The sequence below is a fragment of the Ascidia mentula genome, chromosome 2 (assembly GCF_947561715.1).
Source record: "Ascidia mentula chromosome 2, kaAscMent1.1, whole genome shotgun sequence".
Taxonomy (NCBI): domain Eukaryota; kingdom Metazoa; phylum Chordata; class Ascidiacea; order Phlebobranchia; family Ascidiidae; genus Ascidia; species Ascidia mentula.
In genome coordinates this window covers 9825139-9850725 of record NC_138567.1, presented here as the reverse complement: position 1 = coordinate 9850725, position 25587 = coordinate 9825139, and the positions used below count along the sequence as shown (strand labels likewise).

Sequence of the window (25587 nt, the reverse complement as noted above, 5' to 3'; positions counted from 1 at the left end):
AAAGTTGCAACAACTAGTCAAAACATGTGCACTGTGTTTACATAAAACTGTAGTATGAACAGTTCTTAAGTAAAGAATACGGACTCGCAGGCAAGAGTTTGTCCATTGTCAAATTCATGACTCTAAAATGTTTCTTGCACTTTATCTTTTTGCAGGACACAATATATACACAGTATTTTACTCGTATAAAGGTGATTGATTGGATTACCTTAAAGTAGCCAAACATCCTGAAAATGAAATTTTGAAAGCTTGGGACAACTATTTAGAGTGCTCAATTTCATTGAGACCAAGCAACAGCAATCAGCACGATGGCTGATGTTGATCCTGATACGCTGTTGGAGTGGTTGCAGATGGGATTTGGGGAGGAGAGAGACATGCAGCTCATAGCACTTGAGCAGCTATGCATGTTGCTGCTTATGTCTGACAATGTGGACCGATGCTTTGAAATGTAAGTAAAAATGAAAAAAACATGAGGCACATACAGGATTATAAAATGTCATCTATCTTATCATATATAACTTTTGGTTGGTAAAATAAATTTTTAATGCCATGCGTCAAGTTGATTAGAAGTAACATGTTCTATATTTAAAAAAAATCATATTTTGTTTCAGGTGTCCACCAAGAAGCTTTCTTCCAGCTCTTTGCAAAATATTTTTGGATGAATCCGCCCCTGATAATGTCCTGGAGGTGACAGCACGGGCTGTTACATACTATCTTGATGTGTCTGCTGAATGCACACGCAGAATTGTGGCAGTTGAAGGTGCCGTGAAGGCTATCTGCAACCGATTGGTGCTCGTTAATCCTGACAGTCGCACTAGCAGGGATTTGTCAGAGCAATGTGTCAAGGTAGTGTTTTTAGTTATGTTGTGTTTGTTAGGCATTTGGTCCCATGCAGTATGGTCTTGTCTAAGTGGAGCAATTTCCAATAAGATATCCATAAACTTTCAAAGGGTTTTGCTGCATAGTTTTAAATGACAAATTATGTTTTCCTGAAAATGCAAGTGCCCAATTTCCCAAAAGTTTAACTGCTTGATGTATGTTTGCCTGTCTGTTCCACATTTTCTTTTGTATAGAAGCAATAGAGCCCATGTTGATATGTAAGCTACAGTCTGTGTCGATGTTTCCACCTGTCAGGTCTCATTGTCCTATAACCACTGTTCATGCATATGTATGTCTATGGGTAATTTTGTTAAACTTTTTATTAAATTCTATTGTGTAGGTCCTGGAGTTTATATGTACGAGAGAACCAGGATCTGTTTTTGATGCCGGTGGGCTCACTTCCACACTGTCCTTCATATGTAACTGTGACAAAGTTATTCATAAGGTATGACATCATACAACTTAAAAGTGGTAACCTTCTATGGCCTTGCAGTTGGACGTATGGTATAGTTATACATCATGTCTTTGTAGGACACCCTACACTCAGCTATGAGTGTAGTAACCAAGCTTTGCAGCAAGATTGAAGTGGGCAGCTCGACCTTGCCAGATTCTGTTAAATCCCTGTCGACTTTATTGCACTCTGATGACCCTCATGTAAGTTCTTCACTGATGGTTTTTGTACCATAAGTGCTTTGTATTATTACAGTATTCCTATCAAATATCCAACCAGCAGAGTGGCAGACAGCTCTGTAGATGTTATATTTAAAAAAATATATTTCACTCCAAAGGAGTTTCTACAACCATCATTACATGTGTACATTGTCATGATGAAATGTATATTGTTGATATATAATTATGTATTTAAATGTTTCACCATTTCTGTTGCACCACTACATCAATGTAAATTCAATTTACCTACCATGGTCATTATATAGGCTATTTACTCAATGTAAACCCATTGTACGTAATATTCATGCCTTCATCCAATATAACTGTCCATTATAAGCATCATTTAGAGATGTTGATTAAGTGACAATATGTGCCCTGAAGGTTGTGGAAAACAAAGCTGTTTTTGCTGATGCAGTAGTTGGTGACGTGCAGCTAATTCCCACATGGCATAATTCAATGCCAACAGGGCAAGTTTTACTTAGTTGGCTGTTTCCACAAGTCACAGCTTGCGTTTGGCATTTTTGTTGTATGGGCAAGAATCAGCAATCTTTTGTATGTTTTTTAAAAGGTATCAGATGGTGCACTAAGGTGCTTTGCTACAATATCGGACCGCTTTACAAGGAAAATGGTTGACCCCTCCCCACTGAATGCACATGGTCTGTTGACAGAACTCGTCAGGCGACTTGCCAAGTATGGTGCTATAAATAGCATGAAATTAGCTGATCTTTCACTATAGGGTGTTAACAATAAATCCCCAGTACATTATATCAAGTACCATGCTTGTTTGTGTGTTGTGTCAGGGTTCACTGGTTATGTGTGGTTTTGTGCACAACAAAGGTGATCCATTAAACTTAGAAGCCAATTCTGATTCCAATAAATTTAGCAAGGATTCTTGCCAAATAAGGAGTATTGATTGGGTTTGCCCATCTGCAGCATTGCTGATGGGTTTAATTAGTTGTTCTCTCCCTTCACTATTGTTGTTGACACCAACACAAAATGAACAGATCATATTAAGGAGATATGCTAATTTATTACTTCAATTTTATTTGAACATAATTTAATGGGTGTGAATTGTGGCCCAGTGGGGTGATTTACATTCAGATTACACAAACATGTATGTTGTTTTGATTTGCATGACTATTTGTTCAAACTTGTTAAAAAAATTCTTGTAATTCTTGTGAGAATTATAAAAACGATGTTCCGGGCAACACAAAGGGCAGTTTCACCTAGCGAAAACAGTGATGGCACAGTTTCTGAGACCACCTAAAACAAAGAGGGCTTGGCTGTGCTTCCGAAATAGCAAGCCACACAAATTTTGCCACAATAACTCTGGGCCATGACTCACCGGTTTAGAAACACTGATTTTGGAGCTTATTGTTTGGGAATACAAGCTATGCGAACAAATAAGTCCGAAAAATTTACATGGTTACTTATATGTTGAACAAAATGCCAGTGTAATTTAGCATCAAACGGTTACACTGAATTTGCTTTTTACAGCTGTGGCAACAGAAATCAACCTCAAGCTAAAAGTGTGAGTGGTACTCCTGGTGGGGCGCACGGTCAAACTCCAGATTCGAAAACCAATTTTGGAGTCACCACAATCATCAACCTTCTCTCCATTCTCTGTCGCGGTTCCTCTGCACTTACTCATGTAACTTTCCTAACTATTATTCCTGTTTTAAAATTGTGTATTTAAAATCAACACCTATGTATCATGCATGTTGCCCGATGCTTTGAATTATTTTTCTGCCATTCTCTTTCTGAAAAAGACAGAAGTTATGCAAAAATGTGCTTTCATAAAAACCCAAATCCTGACAGAATTTCATTCGGTTTAAAGTTAGGATTTAACAGCCAGAAAATTTATTTATTTTGTACCAGGACTTGTTGCGGTCTGAGCTACCTCAGGCAATTGAAGAAGCTTTGAAAGGAGATGAAAGGTTTGCCATCTTTTTATAAAAATATTTTGATTTGCACAGCACATTATGCCATTGTGTTTCATGGCAGTCGCCTGGTTGTGCTTTTTAGGAAGCCATGTAAGGCAGGTGCAAATTTGTATGTTTTGAAATAATCTCAATGAAACACACAAACAAATTCCATTAACTGTATAAAATGCATGGCATACAGGCTATGGAATTAAGGGATTTATCTGTATTTAGTAATCCATCACGTGCTGTAGGTCCGATACACGACCCTTGCGTATTTGCACAGATGTTGCATGGACACTCTCCGACTGTGCGACCTGCTGCTTATCCTACTATACGAGGGACGCAAAGCCGTACCAAAACACAACATGGCCCTTCTAATGGGTGCCCGAAGCCTTACAGGGGGTGTGCGTCGCCTTGAGCTCTTCGACGGGGAACGTACTCACCGGCAACTAATCGATTGTATTCGAAGCAAGGATACAGATGCGTTGGTTGATGCTGTGGAAAGTGGAGGTGTGGGATTTTTTTTGATATTTGTAACGTAGTTTACGCAGTAGAAAGTTACGACTCCGGACGTGACATTCAAGTACTCTATTTGATTCGTTCTATTTGAATAAGCGTCGTTTTTTTCTGAGGGTACCAAGAGTAAATGTACATATATCTACTTTCATATTTTTATGATCTGATTTTATGTCAACGACTTTTTCATGTAAGATTAAATTAAAAATCGAATCCCAAATGTTCGACGCTCACTGACAGGATTTACAAAGCTTGGCAAATCGTCGCTCGATTGTCAACCATCGTAATGATTGCTATGTGTTTCAGCTTATGATGTCAACTTCATGGACGACGTGGGTCAAACCCTTCTTAACTGGGCATCGGCATTCGGAACTCAGGAAATGGTAAGAGACAGTCTGACACACGTTTTCATCGCATGTTTGCATGGACAGTCCCAACCCCGCTGTAGACACGAATGTTTTTCAGAAAGATTTATTATTGGCTCCCAACTGCATCACTACAGTTGAAAATTAATTAGGCCCCTGTCAGTCAACTTTCAACTCAACCAGCCGTAATGCTATTTTTTTACCGGGAATGTGACAAATCCTATCCCTGTCGTTGCCAGGAAACTTAAAACCGCATATTTACCCGTTATGCTTTGTTGTTGTTTATGAAACTTAGGAATTTCCCCCAAACCCTTGCCTGTATTTTTAATTTAAAACTCTCACATTGTAAATATAAACCCAAGCTTTTCACACTGCGCGTACGTGTTCCACGTTTTTTACATATAGATACATAAACTATACCGCCATCAACATGAAAGATTTTTTTTGTGACGTGTTGGACTGAGCTTATCATTTATCCCATCTTGCACAGGTCGAGTTTTTATGCGAAAGGGGAGCCGACGTGAACAGAGGTCAGCGATCTTCATCTCTGCATTACGCTGCATGCTTCGGTCGACCTGGCGTGGTCAAAACCCTGCTCCTCCATTCCGCTGATACCTCGTTGCGTGACGAGGAGGGAAAGACCGCTCTGGCCAAGGCCAAGGAGAGGAATGACGACGGTCATAAGGAGGTTGTTAAGATTTTGGAAAACCCAGGTAAACAGCAGCTGTTTACATTTGAATGTTTGAATGATGTCGTGATAAGGTAGTATTAAAAGTGGGGAATTCTATAAATCCGACAATTCTAACAAGTAACGCGCAGCACGCGGTGTTATACATGTCCTGTTTAGTTAATGTTTAAACCAGTGTACGCTGCCACACACCATGGATGGAACTTTTGTCTTCTACAACAGCCAATACTTGGGATTAGTTTTAGTATAAAACAAGACAGTAGCTCATGGAACCCTTCATAGTTTGTTGTGGAACCCGATAATAGTAGCGCGTCATCTGTATCATATTTTTTGTTTTTTAACTGATAAATCGTGACGTCACTGATACAGATACTTGGATCTCGTCGGATGAGGCGCAGCAGCAGAAGAAGACGAGACAACAGGAGAAAAAGAAGGAAGAAGAGAAGAAAAAACAGAAGGAGGAGGAAAAGGCGACGGTGAAAGGGGATCCGGAGATGGTTCCGGTTTATCTGACCAGGTAAACACATTTGTATTGTATTTTAGCAGTGTGACTTCAACAAATCGAACATTAAAACAACGTTTTCTGTTATATGTAAACTTTTTCACAAATTTTTGTTTTTTCTGTTTTATTTTTTTATTTTGTTGTTTTTGTGTAAAATCGTAGTTTTTCTGTTGTTTCGGCTTTTTTTTAGAATTTTATAATAGCAATATCTTTTGATTTGCATTGATTTTTACCACAAAATAATGTTTGTCTTGAATAAAATGCCTTTTCTTTTTAGACTCCTGCCTTTGTTCATTAACACATACCAGCTTGCCGCATCCCAGACCGTATCATTAGCTGTACTCGGACTTATAAGAAAAACAGCAAAGTACGCCACCGGACAACAGCTGGCAGATGTCGCTCAAATCTACCCTGACGTAAAGGAAAATCTTGCAAGTGTCGTCTCCACCGCCTTGGATCACGAGGTAAAGTGTTTACGTGAAATATTAAAGTGCCGCGAATGGTTGCTTTGTTTATTTACAGCGTGTATGGCATAATTGCCGTTCTGTTTCGTTTAAACATGGCCAATTTGTTTTAATTAGCGCTTCGGTGCGGTTTCTAGGTACGTGGGCGACATGATTTATGTATAACGGTTGTTTATGGGAAATGGTCCTGAACACTCTTCAGGTAGCTTTGCGGGTGAACCAAGGTCGCCTGACAAGTTGTATTTTGACCCACCCCGGGTCCTCGCTTATAACATTATACCTAGATATGCTCCGAAAAACCAAGCTACTATTTGACCGTAAACCAGCAAATTTGTATGCCGTGCCCATGAAATGTGGTGAATGTAAATGAAGGAGCCAGTACTGCTTAATAATGTCTACACAAATCGATCACGTCATTATCGCATATAATGTGTTTCGATTTGTGCCGAATTTAATAGAAAAATTTATGTGAAGCCAAATAATCGTAAAAACCTTAGTTTTGGCAAAATTGATTTGGAAAATCGCATCTATTTACGACATCTGCTATCTCCTGGAGAGAGGGGTTGGTGCTGTAAACAAATCGACATTTTAGTTTTGATAAAACAGCTGATCACTGGTAATCGTGGATGCAAAGTTTTTCCACATCTGCAAATTTTTAAAAGCGCATAAAGGCCCTCAATTCCTTCTATTAAATTATATTGTAATCACTGAAATGTTTGAGTGCGATCAAGTGTCATGAATCGAAAGCCGCAACTTGGTTTTAAATTTGATCGGAATGCGATTTGGTTGCCAGGATTCCGGTCTTTCTCGATTGTGTTCAATTTCAGCAGCCTTTAGTTTTTCCTTTAATCATATGTTATTCCTTTAAACTCATGTACTGTAATTATGGTATACTTAACTATTGCCAAACTAATCTGGAACTCTTCGATTTTTCCACGTGAAATTGACATAATCTGTTCTTTTGCATCTTGCTAAGTCAACAATACTGCGTGTGATATGTGGTTAAAATTTCGCGTTAATTTTTCTCAATGCTATTAAAAGCGCTCAGTCACTATTGACAGGGCGCCACTCATCATGTTTCAGCAGAGTTCTCATGTAGCCTTCACTAACCACCCTGTATTTAGGGCGACGACGAGGGGCGTTTGGCAGCATTGGAAATTGCGCAACATCTTTTGAGCAAATGCGCCGCCACTTACTCGGACTCGATAACGAGAGATTGGATCACCAACAAAGTGTTTTCCATATCGGGTGGAAACGATTCTTACATTTGTGATAGTTCGGACAAACAAATTATGCCAGATCCAGAGAAGGGAACTATCGGATCTTCTGGAGGTACGTGGACTTTTAATTATAGGATGTTTGGCGTTTTAAAAGGAGCGATAGAAAGTAGAGTAATGGTGGCTTGAAAGCACGATGCATAAAAATTTTTGGTTGTACAAAATTGTAACCCAGTGACAAACATTGAATAACGACGCTTCACAATATAAAGACGAAATCTAACTTTCGGAAAGCATATATCTGTAGTATACAATATAACGTTCACTTAGCGCACAAAGTTAGTGTACAAAGTTAGTGTACAAAAAAGATCGTAGACTCTCTTTGTGAGAGGCTTTTTCAATGATTTTTGGACAGAAATTTTTTTTTTACAGTTTACTTTCTTATAGCACAAAAATTATTTATTCACCCAAAATGTCTGCAAACGTATCTGTTTGCCTCACCCCATCTAGTGCAACATGCGTTACTAAATCGCATCGTGTAACATAATTTTGGATGTGATTGATCTATGATGTATGAAAACCATGCAAAGTATTTTAGTATCATGACCCCGTTCACTCAAAGCACTCTTGCTATTTGACATTAAACGTTTTAACCAATGAGCCACAAAGCATGTTAATATGCGGATAGGTCATTTGGTTTGTGGATGTACAAATACAACTGTGTCTGTGTGAATGGATCTTTTAGAGTCTTATTGTTAACGTTTTATATCCCAAAGGTGGAAAAGTTGCTTAATATAAGAGCAATCTGTATAAAAAGCAACCCCATTTAGGTAAAATATTGCCGAATATCTCTCTAAAATTGTCCGCCAAAAAAAATCCCATTTAAATGTGGGAAAAGAATAAGTTGAAAAAAGTTTTTTTCTGCCTTTAACGATCTAACATTTTCCCGGCAGAGGACAAAAAGTCTGACCCGAAAGCCGAAGTGAAAACGGCCGACGTGCCAGACGCCACGTACATGAAGACTGGAACATTGTACAGGTGGCTGGATACGTGGACGCTGGCCCGAGGTAGGGACTGTCTCTACCTGTGGAGCTCGGCGGTTGCCCTGGAGCTTTCGCACGGAAGTAATGGATGGTTTCGATACGTCCTCGACGAAAAGCTTTCCACCATGTATTCCAGTGGGAGCCCAGAGGATGGATCGGACAGCTTGGGTAAGTGCATTGCTTTGGGTCTGGACCAAGCCTTTTTGAGGAATATCGCAAGTTTTTGGAAGTAACGCAAAAATGGCGAGATCCATTCATTTCTAAGCGGCTTTTTGTTTTGATAAAACTTACAAAATTTTATTGCCCTGTTTCTAAATTTAGCAAACTTATGACACGACTAAATTTGCCTCTGCATTTTTTACTTTCAAAAATTTTAGGCCAACACGCTGAATATTCACTTTTATCCACAGAAAGTCGAGCCGAGTTTTACGACAAACTGCGTCGATCTTACGTAGAAGCGTCACAAGGTGGCGTAGCATTGCCTATACTCTCACAACCAAGCTCTGTTTCGATCACGATTGGGAATTGGGTTCTCACTTGCAAAAAGCAGGACCACCTTCTACTCACCAATACCGACGGCCAACAGGTTGTTCATTAAGTTGTTGAAAGTCGAAGGTGCCCGCAAGTCCAAAAACCCCTACTACTGTCAGTTGTTTATTAAGCGTTCCATTTGCATATAGTTGTAACTGTAGGCAGACTAAACACACTGACAGGAGTAGGGGTTTTTGGACTTGTGGGCCGAAATTGAGGAAAGGGTTAAAGTACCGCTGTCATACGTGACTCGTTCGAATATTTGAGTCGTTACTATAGGAATAACTTGGCCAAATACTGCGTGGCAATAGTTTTGCCTGTGTTTTGATACAAACCTTCACAAGAAGCAACAACTATCCAAATTTGGAAAATTTTCCACACTTTCCAAAGAACACCTCTTTTCACCACTCCATTGCCGTTAGAATAATTTGTCTGTTGCTTGGGTTTGTTATGAAGCAAATTTTTAACAACGAGGCAATGTTTTGACGCTGGGTCCATAGAAAAAAATGGTATTGCAAGCTTTGACTCATTTATGATTAAAACATACCTAAAATAACCCCGGTTTTTCTTCCATTGCCATTGGTGCTGGTATCGAGTAAAATGCAAACAAATCAGGGCTTAAACAAGACTGCAGCCTCCTCGAATAACAGGCGACATATTACGTTTCTTGTAACGTTTATCGCTAATTGTCTTATTTCAGTCGACGATCCTCAAGAAAGAAATGAAAGGATTTAAGTTTGAGTCGAACAGAGGAACCCGCCACACTTTCTCACCAGACAGCAACGCCACCTTCGACTTCATGAGTCAATCTGTGGCAAAGAGCAACATTTCCACACAGAAAAATACCGAAGTAGGTTATGCTATGTAGGTTATCTTTTTAGGGCTGTGTCGTTTTCAACTTCCGTTTTCATGCGTTACTTTCACTATGTATTGTAAATTGTTAATATTGTAAAAATCGATTTGGTTCGGATTTCCAAATAAGGTTTTAATTCTTGACTGTAGAGGCGTTCCGAAACACATTAACTCTACACTGAGGTAATTTCAAGCAGCAAAAACATGTTGAATTAGTTATTAGTAATGGGATTATTCACCGCAACTCCACCATTGTTCCTTTTTTTGTGTATTTTATTTGGCATTGAAAGGTCAGCATGAAGAAATATCGCTTTTTTGCCCTTCCAATTTAGATTTACAAATCAATTGAATGATATTTTTGTGTATATTCGATCATGTAAATAATAATCAACAAAAACATCTTACAAGCCTTTACCAACGAGGCAAAAACACTTTGGTTTAATTTAAAACAATGCAATTAAGCATACGATTCTTCCATGTGGTCTGAATTTGTTCTGTGCGCTCTTTGATCTTAGCTTTTAATGTGAAACTTGTATCGTTGTTTGTAGGATGAGCTGAAGGAAAAGGTACGGAACCTTGCCAAAACCTTGTACATCGAATACTTCAAATCACGTAACGACGCACCTCGAGGAATCGTCACTCAACTTAAAGAGATTGCCGTCAAACTCAACCAACTCTGTCCCGATGGAGAAGAGTTCACCAAAGGTAATGTACATGGATTTAACAATGAAAATGTTTTTACTTCACGTAATCAAAACCTGACTACCAACACTTGTGACACAAGTGAAACTTCAATGTAAATTTCAAATTTTACTGTGGTAATATTTGAAATTTACATGCATTTAGTTTGTATTTTGCAAAAAGTGTTTCGTGCTCAATGCAACGAATGGGATGAAATGTAACTTAATCTTGTTTTATTTTCCAATAGATTCTCACGACTTACAAGCGGAGGCGTACAAGCGATACCTCAACGAACTTAAAACATTGCTTGCCAACGACAAATCGCTTTCCCCCTTCGATCTCTACAGCAGTGGAATCATTCGTTCGCTCCTCCGTTCACTGTCCAATGAGGTACAACCTTTGGCAGACATACAGTGTCAAGTTGAACATTAAAACATGTGAACTTTTGGGTTTATTTTTAGCAGAACTGCGGAAGAACCGCATTCGATGTGGAGCAAAGATTGAAGATTTTCGCGTCAACTTTTTTTCGCGATGGTTCGGACAGCACAGTGCGCATGCTGGTGAAGAAGCTCATTTCGGTGGTGGAATCGATTGAAAGGTTAAATCGATTAACTTTTCATTTCACAATTTCAACATAATTTGGTTGTAGTTAGTTTTGATAGACGGATCGTCAATAAATCGTTCGCGTCTGGCCAAACTGGGAATTATTCATTAATCATGCAAGTATTGGTCGAAACAGACTTACTTGAGTAGACATCGAAACTACATCCCTAATTTCACCAACAATTAACGTACCAACTTGTAACTTACAATGTATCGGTCTATTTCTGTTTCTTACTTCGGTGTCCATTTAACTCCATTTAGACAGCTTTTGTTCCAACCCAATACTATTTTCCATACAGGCTCCCTATGTATTTGTACGACACACAAGGTAGTCTGAGCGGACTTCATCTTCTCACGCGCAAACTGCGTTTCGTGCTCGAGTGCAAGTCACCGCCAGGCGGCGCCAAGGAGAAGAAGGATGGTGGCCTGGTTGATTACAGCGGACGAACACTAAAAATGGAAACCATGGCAACGGCAAGGGACCTTGAGAGATATCTTCTCAAAATGGTCAGTGCGACTTTATTTTACACTGTGCCATTATAATTAGGACTTTATGTGCGTGAAAATTACAATATAAAGTAACCTCGTGTCAAGACGCAGGTTTATTTTAAGGAAAACATATTTCGCTAAACACTAAACACTCATTTTATATAGTATTTTTAAATGTGAAGTTTCCACCTGTGTCACGCACAACAAGTGGCGTTGGAAAATGGTTCATTTCAGAAAGAAAATATTAAATGTTGTATATGTGGGATAATCACCATTGTAAGAGGAGAGTTTAGATATAATTAGCACATAGGTTTTGTCCACGTCTTGCCTAAACTTTTAACAAGCACATTTTGTCGAAACATGAATATGACTTGTATCCACTTGATAGCGAAGGTTGCTTTTATTGTTCCAACAAAACTCCCGTAGCTTTCAATACGTAGGTGGTAGTTTCATGTTTTATTGGCTTTTCGTCTCGTTTTTAAGGCGTCCAAACAGTGGCACGACTACGACCACACGAGTCACAGTTTCGTGAAGAAACTGCGAGAAGGAGAGACGAAATTCAAATACGCGAGCGACTTTGACGAGAACGGAATTGTTTATTGGATTGGAACAAACGCGAGGTGGGCGATCATGATGACTTCTCCCAATTTGTTAAGTGGGTCAGGTGGTTGTTTCGCAAACAATCAGTTATAGCTGGCTTTTCAAAAATGGAGGCTTTTTTGATTTGTTATGATAAGAGGGGCTAGTAATGAAGAATGGATTCCCCGTTCTGTTTACTTATAACCAGTAAAGATTTATATTGTTAAATACAACCGAACTCCCTCACCTCTTTTAAACTTAATATCAGCTGAAGGATATAAAACGTTGCAAACAACTCTATAACTACGTACAATACTGAAAATCAACATCTTTTTAGTCAACGACTCATTAGCAAACTCATAGGTTGTGAAAAAATCCGACACAGTAGTGATTCTTAACCGTTGCTCGGTTTTTACAGAACGTCGTACGACTGGGTTAATCCGGCTCACCACGGTCTACTCTTCCTCACTTCTTCCGATGGCCGCAGTTTGCCTTACGGTCGTTTAGAGGATGTTTTATGCAGGAGTGTTTCACCACATAACTGCCACACGAGCGACAGTGTGAACGCTTGGATTGCGATTGACTTCGGTGGGTTGGTGGTACAGTTATAAACAAAACTAAGCGTGGAGTAGTCGGTCTAAAGAAAATCTTCATTTTGATCCCCATAATGCATAGTGAGCATATGTATTCATACGTAGCAATAGCATGAAAATTTGTGGTTTCCGCGTATGCTTGGACAATTGGAAAGGTTTCCGAGGCCAGGTTTTAAGAAAGAATTTAGTCAAAAACGATACACTCATTGCGAATTCCATCTAACGATATCTGAAGAGTATTGTTGACTGGTCTGAGCTGTGAAATAATTTACTAAAGCGAATACAATGGCAGGTTTATGGATCATTCCGTCCACTTACACTTTGAGACACTCGCGTGGTTACAGCAAGTCGGCATTGCGCAACTGGCTTTTCCAGGCATCCAAGGATGGGAGTAACTGGACAACTCTGCTCACTCATACTGACGACCAGTCGCTTAACGAACCCGGGTAAGTCCAAACTTCACCTCTGCGCGCTTCAAGTTTCTACACTGTTACCATTTACATAAATATAGCCATACTTCACATACAACTGACCTTGTTTTCTATTTCGAGTTTTCAACCGTCTTCACTTTTGCCTTTGGTTGTCGCAACAAATGCATTTATTCGGTGTTCCTGCTCTATGATTAATTGATTTCTATGTTTATGCCTGGCAGCGTTAGCGACAAGTTGATTTCTGTGGTGTAGCATTTAGATAGTGTTTGGGACTTTTGTCAATGTGATAGAGGTTGACTCTTTAAACCATACCCATACCCTGCCGCAAGAACCGCCAGCAATGTATGCAGTCAAGTATATCTGGCACTGGCGTAAAGTATGCCGTGTACCCCTGGCCTTTTTTCTAAAAAAGCAATAAAACCGCATCGCGTCTTTTCGGCTTTCTTCGGTTCCAACCGAATAAAAATGAAGGCACATTTCTCTGATTACACGTATGAAGACGCTTAACATGCAGTTTCGTATGGCTCGAAATTGCGATCTACAATTACGCAACACAAGCGAAATCACGTTATCGTTTGTGCAAAGAAAATTGAGCACTAAGTTTGTCCCAAAGGCAGTTTTTTTAAACCACGTTTCCAGCGATTTTTTCGATCGGCAGTTACTTACATCGCCGGTCAAAACACTTGTTACCATGAAAGATGCTATAACCTGTATAATATAGCGTGCAAACAATCTTCTGAAGTTAGCATTTTGTGATCGCCGCACCCCCGTAGAGAAGCACAACTCTACAGCAATGATATCTGGTATTGCCACCTCTTTCTCTGCACAATTAACATTCACAGATCCACGGCGAGCTGGGAAATCCCATTGCAGCCTGGCGAGACCAAGGGTTGGCGTCACTTCCGTTTGCAGCAGAATGGGAAAAACTCGAGCAAGCAGATGGCCTACCTGTCTGTGTCCGGCTTTGAACTTTACGGATTGGTCACTGGGGTTTGCGACGATCCGCCAGGAGCCAGTCTCAGAAAGCAGAGGAAATTGCTTAAATCCCAAGTATGCAGAACTTATCAGTTTGGCGTTGGGTAAAGTGCATCGAATTTGTGCTGCTATGTTCTGGTGTTTGTTAGACGTGTGTGAAAGAATATTTTCATGGGGGAATGCACATTTGATGACGTGGAATTTTACTTTTATCCAATGATTGATATAATTTGATCACATATAGGATATAGTCACTTCGTACAATTTTGCGAAACGCGTAAACAACAAAAAGACATTCAGTAAGTGTTCTGCCAAGTCGTTGTCAGTAAAAAATAATGTCATTTTCAAAATATTTTTACGAAAATCAGAGAAAATTATTAATTAAATCTTCTATTCTTTGCAGACATTGAAACAGATGGTTCCGGGTGCGAGAGTAGTGAGAGGTCCGGACTGGAAGTGGAGAAACCAGGACGGAAGAATGACGGGAACTGTTAACGCCGCCGTCGTCAACGGTAAAAAGTGTTTTTTTTATCACCAACGTTAGCTTTTTGAATAATATTATGACCAAGTGACCGCATACAAGTTGTCGGTCGCAGTATAACCTTAAATCTTGTGTTTATCATTAAATCCAAGGCTTGGTCAATAATCCCCAAAACGAGTGTAATCCATTTGTGTCAATTTTCATTTGTATTTGAAACTATTGTGACTTTTTAAGCTAGTCTGCATGAAATTGTAACAGCAAAAAACAAAAGTTGTTTTCTTCTGCCATTTTAATGCACTATAAAACTCGTACATCGCTGCTAATATTTGTCGCAAGGAACCACTCACGAATGCAGATAAACCTCCACAATACTCCGCGTTCACGGAACACAGAAAATGAGAATGTCATTGAAGTGAACGCAAAATTAACATCATTTGAATTTCGCACACACACCTTACTCAGTACATCCTCCTGATGCTTTCACACAAACAGGGTGGTCAACACATTGCTGTTTGTAGGCTGGCTAGACGTGACTTGGGACAACGGCGTGTCCAACATGTACCGCATGGGGGCGGACGGCAAGTATGATCTTAGGCTCGCTTCTTCCAAAGACGACGATGGAAAGGGCGACACCCACCGGCCGCCCACTCCCTCATCAAGACACGGAGTTTTGTCGTCGTTGATTCGAAACAACCGCTTCCAGAGCTCGGGTCGCCACCCAAGATGCGAACAGGTAAATTGCAATCAATTTCACGGCCAAGCTTTTGGTGTAAACGTTTGATGATTGATTAAAATACGGGTGGTAACTTATATTAATAACATCTATTCGCACATCAATCGCATTTCGATTACACTAAGAAAACGAAATATGTTTGCAAATCGTTTAAAATTACTTGACTGACTGTGATTTGAAATTTGTTTTAACTCCATAAATTTTTTTATTTCTTTTTTTTTTTAATTCACAGTTCTATTCGCGACACTCAACTGCTGACGCACCCGTCGGCTCATACCGAAATTACCGCCTCAACCACCGGAACAGCAGCTCACGAGGTGGAGACTCCGGACGAAACTCGCAGAAAGATGGAAGTAACAACGGGGAGTCGCAGAAATCGCAGCGATCCGTCCTCTCCATGGTTAAAGCATTTCGATCAAACCGGGACGGCAAAAAATCCTCTTCCAAGTCTTCCGGGAAGAGCCACAAGGAAGGATCGGCCTCTTCCAAGAAATCCGAGAGCGGAGATGCGCAAGACGCGGCGAGGAGCGGATCCAGCTCCTCTTCGTCTTCTTACGGAGGTGCAGACGAGATGCCAGAGGAGGATAAGTACGTGGATCTGGCGCTGGATCCGAGCAAAAGTCCCGACCTTTTGGATGGACGAACTTGTCAACTTGGGTCGTACCAGAACTTGGAGCCAGCTTTTGTTAGGAGGAGAATTAGAAAGCTCTGTGCTGGGGTAAGTGGGGGTTGTGAGGATGTATGGACATTTTGTGGTTGTGTCCGGAAGGTCTATTAACGTTTACTTGCTAATAGTTTTACTAACAGTCTTTCTCCAAATAGCAGTCTTAAGTTGATTTTTTTGTATGGCCGTATGCCAGTTGTATAAACTATACAGTAACTTCTTTAGATTGTAACGTAAATTGTGGACAACATTACGTATTTATCTGCAGGAATCTGTGGTGTTGCCAAACATACGTCGGCCGATAAGTTCTCCGAAGCTCTTGGATGGAGCGGGTGACACCGAAAAATCATCAGATGCAAATGCCGCCCTCAAGACATCATGGTACCGTATATGGTTCATAAGCCTGTGGCTATAGTGCACACACGTTTGAGTTGAAACATCTTGCATTAAACATCATATCGCAGTTCGCAATGCACAGGGTCTAGAATCTAAAGCATTCGTTCCCAACCTTTTTTCTCCAATTTACCCCGGGCAGCCTTTCAAGACTAAACTTAACTCAATATTTTAACATACTAAGTTTTGCAAAATTGTAGTGAAAGCAAAGTGAGGTTTTGGATATATACCCGAACAAAATTGTGACAATCTTAAAAATATTGCATCGAAGCAAATAATATAGGAAGTAAAAAAGGCCTCTGGTTTTGCCAAAACATTTTGCCCAAAACCGTTCAAAAACTACACGGCGTTCAGTGAAAAGTTTGCGAATTTCTTGCTTACAAAATTTACCCCCGGTTGGGAACCCTTGGCTCAATATTATATTAAAACATCTTGCATCAAACCTATTACCGCAATTTAATACAGAGTATAACATTGAGCCAAAATTCCATTCGCAGGAAAGTGGTTGCTCCCAGCGGGGCTTCGAACAATTCCTCGTCGGAATCTCTTCCGGCCGAATCTCTGAGCGAACTGGACGTCCTCCAGATGCTGGTGCAGAAAAGTGAAGAGCAGGTGGACGCACTCAGCTCCACTAACGCCATTACGACCTCCTTGCCGTCATCGCAGGATAAGGAAAGCCTCTCCCCTTCACCAAGTCAGAAAAGCATTTCCCTCGAGTCGGTGCACGGTGACGTCGACAAGGTATAATTAACAAAAGCATATGATCTCTATGGGGGTAAGCAGAACAGCTAAACGCGTATTAAAGATTGTCGTAAACAATATTCTTCAGAAATAAGTTATAATTTGAACTGAATTCTCTTGGTTTGGCGTTCTGTGAGAAGACTGACTTTTACTAGCTGTCGCAAGAACCTCTCGCTTCATCAGATGTAAAACGAGAGGTACTCGCGAAAGCTTGGGTACTTTAGAATACAAAAGTCAATCTTCTTGAAGACTGCAAAACCAACAGAAACAGTTCGTAGACATAAAACTGATACTGCACATTTATTAAGTTGTAATTTATAACTTTAACCATTTTCAAACGGGTTGTAACTGTATCCAAGTAACATATAAAAAAATGACTGAGCCGAAACATCTGAACACGATCTTCTTTTTTATTTAAATTGTTCGGATATTTGCTACAAAAATCTTTCCCAACAGAAGTTCTCGCTCCGACCAGCGAGCGGTTCAACATCTGCCCATCGATCTGGAAACGGTACTGAGGGGAACCACCTTCTGCTTACCACAGGAGAGCCGGTACGCGAAGTTCCCAGTCGTTTTACGCTTGTTGTGTCAATTTTTTGGGAGGTTTTGTGTCTTTGGTAACGAAGCGCACGGAGAAAAAGCTTCTGTCTTTGCTCAAATACACACAAATATTGATATTCGATGAATACGAACGCTTTGCAACGAACTGTTTCTTAATTATTTCTCGGTAATTCTTCAAGGTGAGCGCAAGTGTGAGTGTCCCGAACCTTTCCTCGTCCCAAGAAGCCTCGCAGATGATGGAGAGCTTCTGCCACAACATGACGCGCGCAACGGCCGTCCTCAACGTCAACAACCTCAGCAACAGCGAAGAGGACTCACTCGCCCGTGACGTCACTGACACTACTCGTACGTTGTTGTGTGATTTTGTCGTGACGTATTTGTTGTCCATGTATCGACCAACATCCGTGCTAAATTTGCGGGATTTCCGTGTTAACTGCTCCGCGCTATCAAAAAGCGTGCTTTGGCATTGAATTTACATCGCTACTAAAAGCATTCGTGCACTATTTACAACACTGAAAACATAGCGTCAGTGAATTAGTGATTTAACAAACAAACCTTTTTTTTATGCAGCTTCGAATCCGATAACGACGGCTCACAGTGTTCCAAACCTCGCCATGCCTGTTACAGTGACAAGCGAGTCGATCCAGACCTCTGCAGTCGTGAGTAGCAGCTCTGTGCTACAAGCGCTCAGTCATGCATTATCCGGTAATGGGAGCAACGATAGCGAAGGTAACTTATGGGAATGCTCACTGCCGAGTAATTTTATGAACGATTGTGTCGAAATGCAACTTTTCCTATGTAGACTTTCTCCGTTACTTGGTGAGTGATTGCGATACCAGTGCCGCCATTCTCGCTCAAATGGATGACGACAACCTGGACGAAGAAAACGAGGATGACGACGAGTTTGATGACGTAATGGTATGTTGTTTTTTGCGTTTTTTTACAGAAACGTGTCTAAAATAGGGGCTTATTTTTGGTCGTAAAGTAATTGGTTCGTAAGAAATGGACCATATAAATGAGTCTTGCAATGGTCGTTATGGTGCACTGCAAAAAATTATTGTGTGACCGTTACCTTTATTTTAGTGATAAATTCGAGTTAGAAATTTGTCGGAAAGTGCAAGAAGCTGAGTCGTTCTCTTTTATCAAATACAATTCATCGAGTAAGCGCAAAACTCTAAACTACATCGATCACCCTCAGATGCAGGACGAGGAAAACGAGGAAATGTCGGAAAACGATCTCGCGACGACCGCCGCACTGCTTGGAGTCGAATTCACCGGAAAAAACAACCGTGGCGGCTGCAGTGGAAGCAGTTCATCCAACAGAGGTTGGGATGACGATTACACGATCAAACGTAATCTGCCAGCCCTGATACCAGCCTTCGACCCTCGGCCGGGGAGGATGAACTTACAACAGACTGTGGACCTCGATATTCCACCACCGGGTAACGAGTTTGTGCCGTTTTTAGATGCTTCGTATTGTTTAATGTACAGTGTTTATTTAAAGCTGTGTTATTTGGTAATACCATGGAATAAGGTTATGCTGTAAGCCGCTTCAGTCACTCTCGTTGCCATATTTTCATCTGTCAAATAATCTCTTTATTACAATTTAACAACGAAAGAATTTGCCGGTTCACTTTGTTTCTTTAAGTGTAAAACAAGTTCATTCTAAAGGACCGTTTTTCCCAAAGGTATATTTAATACATATTCATCTCATTAAGTTTAGGTGTTGCATTTCTTTGCAGTATTACGAACAAAGAAATACCGCAGGCAACGTATTTACTATAGCTAGTATGATTTTCTTTGCAGGAACACCAGAATCCGAGCTGCTGTCGGAGTCGAAGCGACGCGGTGCGCCCTCCTGCGGCAAACGTTTAAAGTTGGTCTTGCGTGGATCAAAAGAGGGCGGCAAAGAGCCGGTTGAAATACCTTTTTCAAGGGACACAACTGTTTTTCAGTGCTTACAACAACTTCATATCGCCACGACTGGTTCGGCCAAACCGACCAAGTTGCGCAAGATCTGGGATCCAACATACACGTAAGTCATCCATTGCTACAGATGTAGAACCGGTTAAAACCGGAATACGCTGGTTTGATGCGAAGGCAGGAAATGCCTTACTCTTTTGACATAATTGTGTAAGATAGAAACAAATTCGAGATGAAACTAGTTTGTTGCTAATGCTGAATTTCTTGCTGGTTTTTACTACTACTGACTATTTTGATTTTACTGCTTTTGTTATTTCTACAACCCGTGTTTTTGTTGAATCTCCAGGGTTGTTTACTGGGAGGAGAAGAATGAGAATCATGAAAAACGAACAAAGGTAACCAACCCAAGTATTTACATGTTTTAAATCCTCTTTTCAACAATGAAAAATCTGCACGAACACGAAAAAGGAAGATGATTTTAAGTAAGTTGCATAACCGTACCGTATAACATTTGATTGTATGAAGGAGTCCAAACAGTGGAAGAGGAATAATCTATCACCCATCCTCCCATCCAGCGAGCCGACATCCTTTACTTCCAAGGGGTTCGACCAAAATAAAAGTGGCAACCTCCGCAATCTCGAGCTCTCAAAAGGATGCGGATCGGACGAGGAGGAAATAGATGACGTCCTCCAGTTCCTCAAGGTTCTTTATACTCTCTACCAGATGGAGGATTGTGATGAGGAGCAAAGCAATCGATGTGGACTTTCGAAAGAGGATTTTGTCAGCAAGAAAGTCACGACGAAACTACATCAGCAAACAGAGGTATGGAATCGTTTTGTTTGGTTTTATATGTAGGGAAGGGTTGGAAGTGGTTTTCAAAGAAGTAGGTGTACATCAGTTTCTAGCCGGATCCTGATACACTTCATTGCTGCAAAACCAACGTTTTGTTATACTTTAAATACGAAGTGGTGGTTTTCAGTTATACTCGCATACTTAGCTAATTGGTACGAATAAGTTACATGTATGTTACCTACCCTACAAAATAGATAATTTGCAAAAAAAGGCAATGTAACAATATTGATAAAAAAACGGCAAAGATCCTACTATTCCTGACTTAACTTCTTGGATTAGAATGTACACTGGGCTCTACAGTCTACACCACGAAAAATGATGATAACACATACCCTCCAGATCCTCATTTGTTTGTTTCAGTGAATTTAGCTTTTCTCTGACACTCTTAACCTTTGTGTGTTCGATTTCCAGGACTTTCTTTGTCTCGCATGCGATGCTCTGCCTCGTTGGTGTGGCTCGTTAGTGAACAAATGTCCTTTCCTTTTCCCGTTCGATACAAGACACAAATACTTTTGCTGCACCGCGTATGGGACTGCAAGGTTGGTCTTTTTACCTTTCTGGAAAACGTGCCTTATACAGTTTCGGTGTCATTTCATCATATAGTACATCCAAGCTAATTTCATAAAAAGTACATCCAAGTTTCCTGGCTAATTTTATAAAAGTACATCCAAGAACGTTGTACGTGAATTTGCGCGATACGTTGACACTTTAAATTAGATAAATTTACAGTCGGAGTGGTTAAGAGGGCAGTAATGTCGGAAATTTGTAATTATTAAACGAAACTCGTACATGTAGAACTGTAAAACTCTTCCTAATCGTCCTACACTCCGTTCTATAACGTCGTAATTTCGTCAGGTCGATCGTGTGGCTTCAAAACCGCGCCGAGCAACAGTTCGAACATTCCCATGGAGCTCGCAATACCGGGTTGAGCGCAGTTGCCATGGCAGCCGCAACCGGACGACGCGAGGACGGAAGTCTTAACGATCTGTTACAACTGGGAAGACTACGTCACGAGCGTGTGAAAGTGCCGCGTGACCAGCGGAAGTTGCTTGAGTGGGCGATGAACGTGCTTACTATTCACGCACGCAAAAAGTCTGTGCTCGAGGTGAGAATTAGTGACGAGACAAAATGGAGTCTCACTTGGCATCTTGCAGTTTTTGCTTTTGACACAACTAAACGTCAATCAATGTGCAAAAAAAGCCATAATAATATTGGTCAGCTGCAGACAGGGTGTGTACACGCACTGTTTCGACCTGTGAGGTCTCATCAGTGCAGCTGTTGCAGTGGCACTGTGCTAGCTTTTACACTAGCAGGCACGCTAGATTCCACTTTGTGGTACCTGTCCGGTCAACGTCGATCTTGAGTACTTAACAACCATCAATCAATTGTTACTGACGTTGCCAGGCATGTTTTATTGCCAAATACTGCTCTTCTGGCAAATTTTATTGTGTCTACGTTTCTCGACGTTTCGGATGTTTTGCCGCAGTCTCTTATATCTATATGTATGCAATTTCTTAAGTACATTGCTGTAATGCACGACAACGAAAAACACGTTGGGTTATGTCATCAATTTAAACGCAAGCCTTCATGTATACAATAAAGACATGTTTCTATGTGTCGCATATACTGTAAGTTCATTTTGGTGTTGTTGAAAAGTTGAATGAAAAAAAAAGAATAATTATAACTTTCGCAGGTTGAGTTTATCGATGAGGAAGGGACGGGACTCGGACCAACTCTCGAGTTTTACGCTCTCGTCGCAGCCGAACTACAGAGGAAAGACCTCGGCATCTGGTTGGTCGACGACATGTTCATCGAACCGGAACAGCGCGATGTAAGTACTAGTGTCACAGTTGCGCTATGCATATATTACAGTTTTTCTGGTTTTAAATAAACGCACGGATATGCGGTAACTTTGATGCCTCTTTTGATACAGGTCGACATAGGGGAAGGGGTGAAAGCAGCCGGGTATTACGTACAACGCTCATGCGGTCTATTCCCCGCTCCCCTGCCACAAGGTGGCGATATTAGGCGGGTGGTTTCCCTCTTCCGGTTTATTGGCTCCCTTCTGGCCAAGTGCCTTCAGGTATTTTACTTCACTATTTTATTTTATTGACGAATTAGTTGAACTATACTGTCCGTCTCAGAAGATCAGGAGATTATTAAAAATAAGGGATGCGAGGAAGTGACAAAGTAGGGTTCAATTTGTTGCTTAATTCATGTCAGTTACACTTATATAATTCCTTTTACGTAACTTGCAGCAAGCAAAACTTTGAAATTCCCAATGGCTTTCTCGTATTGTGACAAACTTTTTTCTAAATTGCAACGCGTTTCGCGTTTCATGCAGTTACCTGATCCTAACAATGTTGTTTGGTGCAGGATAGTCGTTTAATCGACTTGCCTCTGAGCGATCAACTTCTAAAAATCCTGTGCACTCAACCGAGCTCAATTCAGCGGCGCATGACGGATCGGTCAAGTGTAACATCCAATGAGCCCGAAGTAAGTCGTGTCACTGTGGCAACTACTGTTGAGTTTATAGCTGGTAATAACGAAATTATGTGTGTTCCTTTTGGCTGATTTGGTGATGTGAAAGTTATGGTGGTTTATGAGCAAATAACTGCAACATTTTGCCGTTGTGCGCACATGCAAGGATTTAACACTATCTTCCTCACGTTGCGTGGAAACTGTCGATTTTACAATACTTTTTTTTCAAGGAGAAGTCGGATGATGCGAAGGGCAAGTCGGCAGATGAGGACGAAGATTCGTTTCATCTTTCGATCGCAACCGAGAGGATTTCCTTCCTTAAAGGTCTTCTTTCAATGGAAGATCTGAAGGTCGTGGATCCGTCGAGGTAAATGGCTTGATTAAAACACAGGTGGTGAACGTTGATCTTGAAAAAGCAGTTAAACATTAAAATATAAGTTGGACACCATGTGGAAACAAACAGAATAATAGCTAATCAACGTTTGTTAGGAGGAGGCAGAAATCTCAGTAAATTAAAGTAACAAATCAATGTCTAGAAACCCCATGCACCATTCAAATGGATATCACATCACCTACTGAATAAACCACACAATACTTCTTATTCTATCTAAGTGGTCATTGTGGTAACTGTGGTATTGCTGATTTTAGGCATCAGTTTCTGGCAAAGCTGGAGCAGATTTGCGAACAGAAATCATTAATCGAGAGTGACCACCTTCTCACTTCAGATGAAAAACGAAGAAGGGTCGACAGCTTGCAGTTGGATTACAACGGCACTAAATGTAGCGTCGAGGACCTCGGGTAACAAATACAATTGATATCACACATTCAGTCTTTGTGTCGAAATAAAGAAGAACTTAGCGTTGTCATTGCAACCGGTTGAGTGTGGTAGTTACTTTGCGAGAAGTCCTCTTCTAATCCAACTGTTCTCTAAGGTTGACCTTCCAATTCCTTCCGTCCTCGTCTGTCTACGGCTACTCTTCACATCCCCTAGTGGATGGTGGAGACGACGTGGACTTGACGCTAGAGAACGCCAGAGAGTACATTGATCTCACACTCGACTTCGTGCTTTACAGTGGCATTCGCAAACAGTTGGAAGCATTGAAAGGTGAAAAGTATTTTAATGGGGAAAATCGTTTTAAGAATTATGGACACTTCTACTTGTCACGCAGTAGTAAATTCCCATTGTTTTGTCATAATTGACTTGTTCTGAGAGCTTGCAAACAGTGCCCAAAAAATTTCTATGCCTGCTAGTTAAAAAGCTCCAGTGCAACGGTTACCAGTTGTAGCTCTCAATGGTTATTATGGCTCTTGCATATATGTGACTAGTTCCGCCGATACAAATTTGGAAAGGAGTGGCGTACTTTTAATATTCACTGATACACCACTGAACCTTTACCTTTCCTACTTTCTACAGATGGTTTCTGTAGCGTCTTCCCGGCCTCCAACCTCCTGCTCTTCTCTCCAGCCGAGTTAAAGGTAATGTTGTGCGGCGACCAACGACCAACCTGGACGCGCGAAGACGTTCTTAACTACACGGAACCAAAACTCGGCTTCACCAAAGAAAGGTTGGTCACTGAACACTTGCTGATTTGTACATTGGTGACCCCGATTTTTTATTTTGCTCAGTCCCGGTTTTCTCCGTTTCGTCAATGTTGTTTGCGGTATGACGGGCGACGAACGGAAAGCCTTCCTGCAGTTTACCACTGGCTGCTCTTCGCTGCCACCTGGCGGTTTGGCGAACCTAACACCGCGACTGACGATCGTACGCAAGGTGAGCTACAGCTGTCTTGAAACGTATGGAATCAATGCGTCGCGACTTCTGCGTATTGTAACGCCCAGAAAGTTCATAGTGAGCCTGTTTAACGTTTCATATGTCATTGCAATGCAGAGGTTCGACGTAAGGCTTGAACTATAATATTGGGGTTCGGCGTATTTGCAAATGTTTAAACTGGACTGAACTAATTAAAAAGCCGTTTCAACAATGTCTACATCAACGAAAGAACGTTCAGTGTTCAAAATAACTTTTTTCCGCGTTGATATGCAAACAAGTTATGCGATGATAAAATTAAGGAATAAACGCCCAATATTTTGTGGGCTTCAGTGTTATTTACGAACTCTGTTCGTGACTCGTTAAACTATACAGCAATATGCAGCCTAGCAACCATATGTCGCACTTATACAGGTCGACTCAGGAGACGGGAGTTTTCCCTCCGTCAACACGTGCGTTCATTATCTAAAACTTCCTGAATATTCGTCGGAGGAGATCCTCAGACAACGCCTGTTGGACGCAACCAGAGAGAAGGGCTTCCATCTGAACTAAAAGCCCTTCCATTCTTACCTACCATACGCCCGCCAAAAACATAGGCAGCTTTCGCTTCGCTTGATTCTAACCTGTGTCATATTTTCTGTACAACTACGGCTATTAGTTTTATTCGCTGTCGGCTGACTGTGCACCGACTTTCGCCTCGCATGTCTAATGTTATAATTTTTCACATTGATTTTCTGCCAACCGATGGCTTCTCCTTTGCAAGTGGATTTCTCACTAACTATAATCCGACATTTGCGTGTGTGCTCGTGTTGTTCTTGTTCATCGTTTTACTTTTCATGGCTGAATGCAACTTGTGCACCCCCTACTTGTTTGTATTGCGCCGTGTTCAATAAACCCTGTGCATTAAAAATATATGGGATTGTTTGAAAGGCAGAAGCTCTTTATGACACAAGCCTGTCGCATGGTCACGTGGCGACAGGACAGCCAA

At 40.9% G+C, this 25587-nt stretch overlaps 1 protein-coding gene across 2 annotated transcripts; it reads left to right on the top strand.

Moving 5' to 3' along the window:
- The first annotated feature begins 159 nt into the window (after positions 1-159).
- LOC145890672 (E3 ubiquitin-protein ligase HECTD1-like) lies at positions 160-25502 on the top strand. 2 transcript variants are annotated; one of them, XM_082981807.1, is made up of 48 exons: positions 160-448; positions 612-846; positions 1220-1324; positions 1411-1533; positions 2117-2238; positions 3046-3199; positions 3427-3485; positions 3757-3983; positions 4296-4372; positions 4845-5067; positions 5412-5559; positions 5822-6008; positions 7133-7340; positions 8179-8436; positions 8679-8854; positions 9500-9649; positions 10200-10356; positions 10580-10722; positions 10797-10930; positions 11235-11442; positions 11908-12044; positions 12422-12591; positions 12889-13042; positions 13870-14077; positions 14406-14514; positions 15002-15216; positions 15449-15934; positions 16149-16261; positions 16771-17014; positions 17471-17566; positions 17755-17920; positions 18146-18304; positions 18378-18493; positions 18774-19017; positions 19382-19610; positions 19845-19893; positions 20024-20320; positions 20762-20889; positions 21206-21455; positions 22044-22181; positions 22284-22433; positions 22727-22846; positions 23062-23198; positions 23480-23629; positions 23764-23936; positions 24246-24396; positions 24458-24602; positions 25014-25502. In XM_082981807.1, the coding sequence occupies exons 1-48, from the start codon at positions 309-311 to the stop codon at positions 25149-25151; spliced, it is 8106 nt and encodes a 2701-aa protein (XP_082837933.1). In that variant the 5' UTR covers positions 160-308; the 3' UTR covers positions 25152-25502. The 2 variants fall into 2 exon arrangements, with proteins under 2 accessions (XP_082837933.1, XP_082837932.1); XM_082981806.1 differs by having other exon boundaries at positions 10794-10930.
- Positions 25503-25587: the final 85 nt, after the last annotated feature.